At 44.9% G+C, this 12,211-nt stretch overlaps 1 protein-coding gene across 1 annotated transcript; it reads right to left on the reverse strand.

Annotated features, from left to right (window-relative positions):
• Nucleotides 1–2,873: 2,873 nt before the first annotated feature.
• On the reverse strand, nucleotides 2,874–11,958 carry LOC119178695 (cuticle protein 10.9). The gene is made up of 3 exons (XM_037429926.2): nucleotides 11,802–11,958; nucleotides 10,282–10,356; nucleotides 2,874–5,697 (listed from the first exon to the last, which is right to left on the reverse strand). Exons 1-3 carry the CDS (start codon nucleotides 11,811–11,813, stop codon nucleotides 5,443–5,445), a joined length of 342 nt encoding a protein of 113 aa, XP_037285823.1. The 5' UTR covers nucleotides 11,814–11,958; the 3' UTR covers nucleotides 2,874–5,442.
• Between the last annotated feature and the right edge of the window lie 253 nt (nucleotides 11,959–12,211).

A 12,211-nucleotide genomic window follows, 5' to 3' on the forward strand; every position in this document is an offset into this window, starting at 1 on the left:
CGAGGGGGTAGTTTTTCCCTCTTCTTCGCTACCCTACGCACACCCGATGCATTCTTCTCGCCCCTTAGCTCATAAAAGCACCTGCACAATGTCAACACTGTGCGCTAGAGCTTATCAAGATTTCGTGCTGCTCGGCTACATGCTATTATAATTACATGTAACCCTACACAAAATAGGGAGATTTAGAATAGCGCACCGCGAGCCCTTGCGGTGTGGTCGCTGCCACTGCGCATGCGTCGTATACGCGAGTCGGCGTTCGCGTTCGCGTACCACACGCGAAAAATCCGAAATTGCGTGTGGTGATGGCGGCCCGCATGTGGCTCGCAATCGCTGGTTTCGAGGCTGCGGTGTCGCTGCGATTGTGCGTTGCGGTTTGCAGCAGGGCAGACGCTATTCTAAAACTCATATGGCGCCCGCTACGCCCCCAACTCCCGCAGCGCTTGCAAACGGTATTCTAAAGCTCCTTAATGAAGTGTGGTCGGTTGACCGTGGACAACATCTATGCCAAGACAAGAAAGAATGGATGGACGGCTGCATGAAAACGCAGGGCAGGAGACAGATCACATTCGATATTTCGCGTAAATGAACCAATCGAGAGCATGTACAGCTAGACGGCACGGGAACCACTGTTTACGTCAGAGTGTGCAAGATGGACAAGAACTATCAAAAGAGTATTGCTCTCGTTTTATTGTCTATCGAGAGCTTGGTGAGTTGCCATTTAAAGAGCCCCTTAAACCGCCTCCAACACTTTTTTCAAACATTTCAAGAAAAACACGCGCATCTTGTGCAGAGTGCCCTCGCAATCAACCATTTTACACGTGGCAGCGCCACCGGAGCGCCAAGAGAGAGAGAGAGAGATAAAGATGCAAGGAAAGGCAGGGAGGTTAACTAGGCGCACATCTGGTTTGCTACCTTGCACTGGGGAAGGGATAAAGGGGAGAAAAGAGGTTGCAGAAAGATGAGAAGGTACACACAATCACGAGCACACTCGGGGAGCACACACAGTCTACAGGCGGTCGCTCAGGTTTGTTGACTTAAGGTAAAGTAGCAGTGCTTTAGTTGATTTCTGCGCAACTGAGGCAGATGCCCAAGGTCCTAGTATTTTCTGCACACAAAATGGTCCGGGGTCAAGTCGATTCAAAACCATCCGGAGCTGGCATCGCTGTGTGGCACCGGAGCGCCAAAAATTTCAAGAAACTATACCTCCTCCTCTCCGGACTTTTCCAGCTTCCGCGTGACGTCGAAAACTTGAATCTCTGACACGCAGCATATTGATGCTGTGATTGGACGAGCAAGAACCTACGACTTCCGGTTAGTCTGCAAGCGACTGTCGGCGCCGATTGTTGTTCATCGTGTTACCCGTGTGCGTGTACGCCCTTGCGAATCAGCTGCTGCTGCCCGTAACACAGATTGATCGATTGATAAGTAGGATTTAATGTCCCAAAACCCCCATATGATTGAGAGACGCCGTAGTGGAAGGCTCCGGAAACTTCGACCACCTGGAGACTTTACCGTGCCTCCAAACCTGAGCACACGGGCCTATATTTCAGCCTCCATCGGAAATGCAGCCGCCGCAGCTTGGATTCGATCCCGTGACCTGTGGGTCAGCAGCCGAGTATACCTTAGCCACTAGACCACCACGGTGGGGCACTCTGAACACAGAGACCATGCAGGCACGAGTCGTATAAGCACGTGCCGGCACGGCGGACGCAGTTCCCCAGCAAGCACGCAGTTGGCGTAGTCGACGGACGCATGCAGTCTCAGCGAGCGGAAGTGGACGGTGTTTCGAGCAGCGCGTCGGTGATGATGTATGACGCACGAAATTGGGAGCGCCACTCAGCGAATGAGCAAAGCGGCTTTGGGAGAGGGTACTTGGAAAGGTAGCGAAGCAAAAAGCGAAAAGAGTGATTGTCACGTTTTGATGATCGAGCTCGTCCAACTCCGCTATTACTACGGCACTGTTTCGAAAAATTCTCACAGCTTTGTAGTCGTGGTACGCTCGTGCACAACTTCCCCACCACAACTGACTTTTGGTTTCTGGCGGTTTAGGGACCCATTATAATATTTTTACCACTTCTCGATAATAAAGATTATTGACCTTTAAAAAGAAGATTCATGAGTAAGACAACAGTAAGATATTCGTTAAATGTGCGTATTATGTCCGCATGATCGCGCCTAACGAATGCGCACGGATGATTTTCATTCTTTTATTATTCAATCCACAGGTAAACAAAAAAATTCTTTCCGAAGGGAACTCTGATGGGATTCGAAGGAGCAGTAGTGCGCACGGAGTTGACCCGGTTGAAACGGATGTCGACGTGGCTGCTGGAAGAACGGTTTGAAGCGAAACTCGGTGTAGCGTTTACTCGAGTAAACGTTTGCTTGAAACGCAAAGAAACGGGAGGAGGGACGCTTTGAAGACCCTTGCGCTCGGCTTCCTTTGTTAGCGTCTCGCCGGTGTTACCCGCGTGCCGTCTGTATTCTCGAACGCGATCGGTGTTCTTGGCTGGCACCTTGTCGGTGTCGCTGGTCTTTCACTGCCGACGCAGCGAGACTGAATTTGGTGGTTGTTAAGCTGTGGCAATGTAAAAACTGAAGTTGGTTGGCAAGAATGAAGACACAATACGTTACCTTTTTTAGCACACTTGATTGTGTTTGCGCAGTGCGTAGATCATTTATTGCACAAGCAACAAAGGCAATTGTTGAGTTCATCGTTACATGAGCACTGCATAACTTTGGCGCTGAGCGTTAGCAGTAAGCCCTTTCAATCCACGCAGAGTTTTATGAGCTGTATTGAAGTATAGTGCACAAGCTATGTGAGTATTCGTAAGTGCGCTGAAGGGAAGCCGCCACAAAGAATTACCAGACGTGTGTGCGTTTTTGTAAATTCAGCGCTTGGTTTTTTTATTGTTTTCTGTACACAACAAACAACACTTCAACAAGGGACGAGACATTAAGGCGGTGACATATACTGAAAGCATTCCCCTAAACAATATGAATGACTGCTTTAAAGAGTTCGTTATGAAAAAGAAAGCAATGAGCAGTTTTCTGAAAGCGCTAGCATTCCGGAAGAATTTTCAAGCACTTATGATATTTATTATTCTAATAATTGCTGGATCTTCTGCTTGAAGCGTCACAAAAATTGCAACTACGTAAGTCACTGAGTTAGAGAACAAACCTAGCTTTGAAGGGCACTGACGCAACATCTTCAACAAGTTACAGACCTGAACACGAGTACAACATAAAACATATACACGGCACAGAAAATATATTCTGTGAAATCACGATGCGAAAACGACACGGTGGCATGCGGAGTTATCGCATTAGGAACATGGACTGGTACAAACATAAAGCAGTGGTTTGCTGTATTTGTTAACCTGATAACGTAGTTTTAATTAAACAAGTAGGGCATATAGAATAGGAATCGCAATCAATAGAATGCACCCTGCGCCAGCACACGTATGACCCAGCTGGTGTTATGTGAACTTAAGTTTCTTTAACAAGAAACTTAAGTAGCGTGCATTGGTAGAACGCACAAGCGATAACAAACGTGCACACATACCAAGCAGATGAAAAGAGATGACAAATAAATACACCAACGCATCACGGACTTTACAAACAAGAACGAAACTGTACAATATCACAATACAAAAATATCTAAACGCGCTTGCATTGTTTTTTGTGTGTTTTTGTGTATGTTATGCATTTCATACTTTTTCTTTCAGCGTGCGTCTTTTCGCCACTCGCGACCCATCTAGCGCATGCAGTTGAACCCGTTTGCTTGAAGCCAAATTACGAAGGTTTCATTATCGCTTCTAAAAGGAATGTATCGCTTTTTTTAATATAAAAAGGGCTTACCCATTAGCACCCATGAAAAAGTTACAAGAAAGTCGGATAAGGTGTTAAGGACGATTATCCACAAAAGCATGAATGCATTAGGTACTGGAATGTTTTCTATGTCATATCATCCGTAAATATCACCTCTGTTTAATGAAATGACTAAATATTTCTATAGATTAGAGCTACCAAAATAATATTAGGATAAAGCCTTGTTATCTGAAGACGTCGTGTGGCAATTTTGTTTCGGCAATGTTTGCAATGGTGAAATACTGAGAAATGTTAATTGAGCAATACTGTAGCGTATCAGTTTGTTGGCGGGGATAATGTGAGGCTTTCTCTTGATGATAGTGTTAATACTGTTAGTGTATTATGTTCTTGCACAATGACTGATTGCGTGAATGTTTCTGTTTCAAAGGAATTGAGAGATTCTGTCCTATAGACATTCTGTCCTCTCAAATTAGACTGGTAGATTGCCACTATAGCTCAAGAGGAAGGTATATAACAGCTGTATTTTGCCGGTACTTAGCTACGGAGCAGAAACCTGGAGACTTAGAAAGAGGGTTCAGCTTAAATTGAGGACGACGCAGCGAGCAATGGAAAGAAAAATGGTGAGTGTAACCTTAAGCGACAAGAAGAGAGCCGAGTGGATTAGGGGGAAAACGGGGGTTAATGATATCATTGTTGAAATCAGGAAGAGGAAATGGACATGGGCCGGGCATGTAGCACGTAGACAGGATAACCACTGGTCATTAAGGGTAACCAACTGTATTCCCAGAGAAGGCAAGCGGGTTAGGGGGAGACAGAAGGTTAGGGGGCAGATGAGATTAAGAAGTTTGCGGGTATAAATTGGCAGCAGCAGGTACAGAACCGAGTTAACTGGCGGTACATGGGAGAGGCCTTTGTCCTGCAGTGGACGTAGCCAGGCTGATGATGATGATGATGATGATGTCCTGTAGGTAACCTGAATAAAAACTTGCACACATCTTGTAATAATACTGTGTTTGCCAAGGTGCCTATCGAATGTCTTTGTGTACATCGAAAGCTTTTTCCCTTGATTAAAGGATAAGACTAAAAACGAAAGTCCCATTTTGTCTCTAGCAGACGTGAAAAGAAAACAGAACTACTTATATGCACACAAATTTTCTCAAAAGCGACGCAAGAGAAGCAGCTTGCATGTGAGATCGGTGTGGAATGGTAATACAGCTAATGTTAAGCCGCCATGGTATTCTAGTGTTTTTAGTGCTCAATGTTTGTCCCTAAGGTGACGGGATCAAATCCCGGCCATGGTGGCCATGTTTTTCATGGAGGCGGAAATGCCGGGGGCCCATGTACTCAAAATTAGGCGCAAATTAAATAACCCCTGGTGATCGGGATTTTTCGAAATAGTCTACTACGGTGCCTCTCATAATCATAGCGTGGTTATGGAATCAAGAATCCTTACCATGATTATATTAATACAGTAGAGCGAAAGTTTTCTATGCTGTCACATCAACCAGACGGCAGGATAAGGTCGCAGGTGTTCGAAATGATAACACAACCGGTATAATGTAAGCGGGCTATAGACAATATGAGCACTTCTAAAGCGTGCGGCCGTAGCGTCGTTTAGTGGGAGTAGGGCGAGTTGTAGTGCACGTCTGCGGGGGCGCTGGCGGCTGTTCCCGGCTCATTCGTGGTGACGGTGGCGCGGAATCCGCCGGCGTCGGCGACGTAATCGACTCGCCGCGTGATGCCGTTCGCATCCGTGTAGCCGTAAGAGCCCGTACGCGAGTTGGTGGCGTCGCTGGTTTCCTCGTGATAGTGGTGGGCACCCTCCAGTGGGTTCACGTTGTCGTAGCTGAAGTGGTAGGGCTGGGGTGGCTGCGAAAAGAAAACGAAATCATTTTTGTCGCAATGCACTGTGCAACGTGCGCTAGCATGGGGTGATGTTTGTCGATAGATAGATAGATAGATAGATAGATAGATAGATAGATAGATAGATAGATAGATAGATAGATAGAAAGATAGATAGATAGATAGAAAGATAGATAGATAGATAGATAGATAGATAGATAGATAGATAGATAGATAGATAGATAGGAATGTTTACTTGACTTCGTAGTAAAGCAAACTCTCTCTCTGCCTTTCTGGCGAGTAACACAAGAAAGACTCTATTCTCTCTCTTATGGTTATATTTGTTTTTCTATTATCCCCAGCGCTGAGATCAAATAGGGCATGGGCCTGATTGATCTCCCTGCCTTGTCTTTTGTTGTTCTTCCTCCCCTTCAGATACGCACACGTGCATGCAGAGGAAACCTTTACGCCACAGAGTCCATTTGCTAACAGGCTACACCATACTGAGTGTAGAGAGAGTAAAAAAGATAATATTTACTTGGCGTACCTGGACTTTCCAGGGCCAAAGCATTTATTCCAGGGGCTACACATCGACTCACTTGCATCATGCGACATATCCTAACGTGTTGAATATTACGCCGGAGTACGACACTACAGCGAGTCTCATAATCATAACCTCAGAATTGGCACGTAAGACCTACTGAATATTACTTTTTTCTTTATCTATGAATGAACGAAAACATACTTGGCGGAGGAAGACTGAGAAGTATAGTTGAGGCCTTCGGTTTGGTATTGGCAGAAATGTGTGCGTGCACTCGAACTTTGTCGCTAAACAATTTTGAAATTGCATTCTTAAGCGACATGTTCTAACCCTCGCGCAAGCGAACGAGCTGAGGAGAACTGCGCAGCATTGTTACGTGGACCATTCTTGATAGCAGTTCCGCTACTCTGATTTGATTTGTAAATTTTCTGGTTCAAGCATACAGCTTTTTTTTATTGGTATCTTTCCTTCCTCCTTGATGCAGCCTGAGGTGGCTTCTCACAAAAGAATAACAGATAAAAGTATTCTAGCAGTGCTTTCTGTTCCGTCGGAAGCGTCTTTTTTGTTTTACCCATGCACCGCATAACTCCGCAACCAATGATCAACTTGTATCGTCTAGCCCAAAAAAGTGCTTTATTCAACAGCGCTGAGGTGGGGACCTAGACCAAACTGGACGCCTACTTCGCACACTTATTAATTTTGCGTAACAAATATGCCGGCGCGTACAGCCAGACCAGTACAAGAGGCAAGCGTAGTGTTGTTTTTTTTTTCTTTTCACTTAGTAAAGCGTTGTGTATTAACTGTAAGGTGTCTGTGCAATCTCTTTCCCCAAGGCATGAGCAAAAACGAAAATCTTCCTTGTAACGCTACGAAGACCACGATGGTGCCTTGCCCTAAAGGAAACCTCCGTAATGAAAACAATGTAAGAGCACACGACTGTGGCAGTACGAGCGAGAACGGAATGGGCTAGGTGGACCTATTCGTGGATCTCTAATGAAACACCGTAAAAGTGTCGAGTGTTTCCGCATCGTGAAGTATCTAAATACGAGAAAGCAGAAGATGTACTGAGCTCTTTTACCTCATTTTCCATTTTTTTTTCTGTGATGTAACAAATGAAAGAAGCGTACGAGATGCACTGCGCGCCAGAGTGTTTCTAAAGTGGTATTTGTGCTCTGGCAGCCCAGAAGATGACTCGGGGGAAAAAGTAACATTTTCAGCAGTCACGTAAATTGTACCTGCGTGCAATGCCCTTATTTTTGTTTAAAGTTGCATCAGAGTAAGAAATAGATAGCAGGAGTAATTGTGAATCTGACCTGCATTTTTATGTTCCTTTGCTGGAATCGAGTGACTTTTGCATTACCATCGTAAACATACGGCCCGTGTTTAGCTCAATGTCATACAAAACAAAAAAAGAAAGGTTCACCTCATTGTTTCTGTTTTTCTGTTTACCTATAGTGAACGTTTAGCAATAAAAATGAAATATTTCAAATATTTCAAGCCTGAACATTGAGAAGCAATTCTTAACCTTCCAATGACAAAGCGGGCTGGAAGTAAAACTCGTTTTTTCTTGCAATGGTACCACAACAAAGTATATTGAATTTCGTAAGGCAGATATATTAAGTTACCTATATACATGTGCACGTAGTTTAGCGTCTTACCACTTGTAGCATGGAACTTACTCTTTGTAGAAACCGTACTTTATCCTATGTAAGTTACTGAACAAAAAAAAGTATACTACGTTCCGGTAGCTTTTGTTCTTTCTTGTCTGAAGATTTTGATAATTACGGCTTTGTAGTATTCTGAATTATGACAGTAGATTCTCCCAGTGACGTATTTTTAGAGGCCATAAGAAGCGTTCTCTCAAAAAAATATGAGTGAATAAGGCCAGAAAAAGTGCCGTCGACAAAAGTAACGTGTATTTCCGTAAGCGTCAGGCATGATCCTATTGCAACAACCTTTATTTATACCAATAAAGGTGATTGTTACTCAACCTACTGTACGATAATGCCTTGCTCAAAGATTGGTTTCATTCTTTTGTTCTAACGCGATGCCCGATTCCCATTTTCGTCTTTCCTGTTCGGAATTTTATGCACGCGTTCAGAAAGAAGACGAAATGGATCCATTGCCGTAGACTAAAGCGGAGGTGGTATTTTTAGAAAGGCACAAAATAAAAAAATTCACGCCTCAACTTTCAAGTGATAGCCTCGTCAGCACTGTACGTCTGGAATCCGTGTACTATAGCAGTGTACGACGGGTCGCGCCTTTTCGTCGTTCTAGAAATTAAGATCAGCATCAAAACGCAGGTTTCAACTCACAGCGGAGGCGTTTAGACGAATCGTAAAAGCTTTGGTGCCTGCAAATGTGTACAAGAGTGTCATCATGCTGATCGGGTGTGTGTCACCTGAATTGGGGGAAAAATATCGCTCCTCACCAATGGTCTAGTAAACACGAAAAACACCAGAGGTGGGCTGCAAACACAACTTAGGATTTCTAGACACACATAGCCGGCATCCTAATAGAGAAAAGCTTTTAAAAATGGGGGTATTCTTATGCTTAGTCTTCAGGAGTAGAACGTGACAGCAATATTCTGGTGCTAGAGCGTACTTAAAACAACTAGTGTATGACATATTTTCGAACTTGCAATGCCCCCACTACGTGGCCTTAAGGGTGCAGTAGCGTGTGTGTCTTATTTAGTGGGTCACTGGCTTTAAACTGTCACGTCGTTATGATAATTCTATTTTCTGACGCCCGATGGCAGTGTACTCCTGAACCACGCGTTATTACGGCTATATTTCATGTTGTAATGTGAAGCATGTATGCAGGACGCATGTGTTTGTAAAACATGAAGATTACTTTCACTGCATTTCCAAGCAGAGACGTAGCTGTCTAGTAGAACACACGCTCGTCACTCAAACAACCCGTGTTAAATCTCCAATTACATCCAGAATTTTTAATTATATATTTTATGGGCATCTCATTGATTTCTCGATCACGCAAAGATGATGATTTTTTCGCTCACACCCAAGGACGCCGACGTCAGAATTTCTGCGAAACGAGCTTTTTAACGGTGTCGCGTTGATAAGTGATCAAAATGAATGGAGTGTGAAACACCGTGGCAGCATGTTTCAGCTTCGCTAAAGCATCTTTACGGAGTGCTTCAGAGGAACGTACAGCAAGGGAGTGATACGAACCGGGAAAGGTAACGGTGGCTAACGAGAAGAATCCGAAGCAATGAAAGCCCTACACGATGTCAGTTGATGGTATTTTATTTTATACTAGAAGGATGAGTTTCTATGCGCTAACCAGTCTTCCTGCAATGCAACAGTTCCTCTGCCACATTATATCCGTAAGTGTATAGCTGGCGGATGTGTGGCCACGGTTCCTTGAAATATGCCCCATCTACCTGGCCTAGCACTACTTTACAAGTGTGTCAGCTTGAGCTAGTTGGTATGGCAGGACAATAGTTATAGCGCGAGAACAGAACGACAACACAGAGACAAGAAGGACACGAAGGACACGAGCGCTCGTGTCCTTAGTGTCCTTCTTGTCTTTGTGTCATCATTCTGTTCTCTCGCTATAACTATCGTCTAGCACTACCGCAGCAATGCAACACGCTCGGTATCGGAGTGTCCGTTTTTTGGGCCATATATTGTGACTAAATGTTTGAAGGAATTTGCCTGGTGCGCTTAACGCTAGCCAGTTTCACTCCCCGCATCTTTAATCGTTCAGGTCCATTGTTCTAAGGACTTCACTGTAGCCCGGTTTCGCAACTGCGATGGGTCGTTACACGTTTTATAGCGGTGCACTGTTTCTCGCACTGTCACAGTCAGACAGGTCGCCACATGCCTTCCCTCTCAGTGTCTGGCTTTCAAACCGTTGAATACTATGGCATTGGCAGTGTATCACTAGGTCATCCGAGCCTTACTTCTTTATTCTTTACAGTCTCTTGGCACTTCTTAACACTTGTGGAACCGTTTCACCATCGATTGCATTACGGGGTTACGCTAGAAACCGCGACTGCATTGTTCGGGCAGCGAAGTGTTTAGCGAGTCACATAGCACTGTAGTTACCTCATCGAAGCCGCCACCACCTGGGTAGACAAGCACTTGAGACATGGCGCAGGCGATGACCGCCAGGAAAATGAGCTGTAAGAAAAGCGAAGCGCACAACAATGGTATGAACTTCAGCTGATATTCTCCTTCGGAAAGCTAGAAATTCATATACAGATGCATTTTCGTATTCATTAATTTCAAATAATATACAGATCTTTACACTGTCAGCTTGTCGCACTTTTGTAAGCATGACTTCCACATTTGTCTTGGAGCGTTCTGCACAGACATGCTCTCCATAAGTCAAGTTTAATAGTGAAGACGTAGGGCTGGCTCACGAAAGTGATATTTTGCAGTTTAAAGCAATTTGGGTGAACCACTTAAATTTCTACGCGAATTCATTGCTAGTTGTGAGGTCGGTCATAAAAAAATGCATGTAGCACATCTTTAGTTGCATTCAACGGAAAGTTTGCTTCAGACATTGGCTAGTTAATAGCATACTCTGAAAAAAAAACATTCTCGGGAATATCTCAAAAGATATCTTAAAAAAATTTATAGCAGCAATGTCCCACAAGGTATCTTGTGTAGTAGGCATAATAAATGCTGAAATGCTTTCCCTACCACTCGTACAGGTGGCTAACCAGAAATGAGGTCCGCGACGTTGCGACGCCTGAAGGCTGTAGGGGCTGTTGGGAGTAGTCTGAGTGGAGTGATATCACCGCATGAGAGAGCCAGACCTCTTCCAGCACAGTATTTTCTGACAAAATATGCCGTATGAGTGTGCAGACAGCGTGGCTGAGATTTCCAAGCAAATGGCTGAGCCTCGTGAAAATATGAGCACGTATTGGGTGTCTGCCACTGTACAAAATGTCCGAATTGAAGTCACGCGAAGTGAAGTGCCGTCCTTATCACTTTCTCTACTGATATAGTTGCTGTGGAATGAGAATTCCGTAAAGGTTTGGTTGAGCTCTAAGATTAATGAACTTGGAAATAAGAGTACGGGGTACAAATATCAGGTGTTCAGACTTTCCGAAGTTATCTACTATGATGTGGCTCACAATCACATCGTAGTTCCTGCACGCAAAATCTCCGTGGTTAGTATTGAATAATGAATGGGACACTTGATGCACAGATTCCTGCAATAATTTTCATACTTGTCACTATGAACAGCGTCATAATAGCAATAACCAGTATGACCGTCATTCCTAAGCACATTTTCGTCAGTAGCTCCAGCTGTCAAACTACATTACTAGAGTGGGTAAGTTAGGAGGCCTTTCACGGTACAGTTCGCTTCTGACAGTGACCGTGTATGAGGTAAGAGGCCAGGTAGGTATGCACGGAAGTGGGTCATCTCCAGCGTTCGTTTCTTTGTTGCCTGGCTGTTTCGCATCGCCACACGCAGAACTAGACCTGCACAACCATTTCCCGAAAGAAGAAAACCTCGCTGACGATGCTCCGAGGAGTGGGTGCGCGCATTGTCGATAATCCGGGGAACCACCGTCGAGTATCCGAGTGTTGGTGCCGTGAATCGGAGAACTCACCTTGGCGAGCATCTTTCTTTCCCTGGGTTTGGACGCCGCGTCAGCTGTTCGTAGTTACTCAGGTCTGACCCAAGCCACGTGTGCACAACAGAGTGACAGCGTCCCTCCCCGATGTCCGCTTATATATACGGCTTCGATTCAGGTCTCAATTGATTATGGCCCTTCCCCCGCGATATCAATGGGGGTAATCAGGATCCACCCAACCTGGACCTGCAAGGAGCGAGGGATCGTCTTCCCTCCACTGTTGGTCCTCGCGGCTGGTTACCAGCGAGCGTTAAGTTATTCTGCAGGCATATACGGGTTGGCATCCTAGAAAGATAGCGTTTCGGAAAGGTCGCTTCTCCTGCTTCGATGAAAACGAAATCCTCCGCCAGGCGGGTTCGGAACGATGGCAGTGCGAGATGCCTCGC

This window comes from Rhipicephalus microplus, chromosome 1, assembly GCF_043290135.1.
Source record: "Rhipicephalus microplus isolate Deutch F79 chromosome 1, USDA_Rmic, whole genome shotgun sequence".
NCBI lineage: Eukaryota > Metazoa > Arthropoda > Arachnida > Ixodida > Ixodidae > Rhipicephalus > Rhipicephalus microplus.

Coding starts and splice junctions, on each gene's coding strand:
- LOC119178695 (XM_037429926.2), bottom strand. Junction 5,698..10,281: donor GTGGTGGCGGCTTCGATGAG/GTAACTACAGTG, acceptor TTCTTTTCGCAG/CCACCCCAGCCCTACCACTT.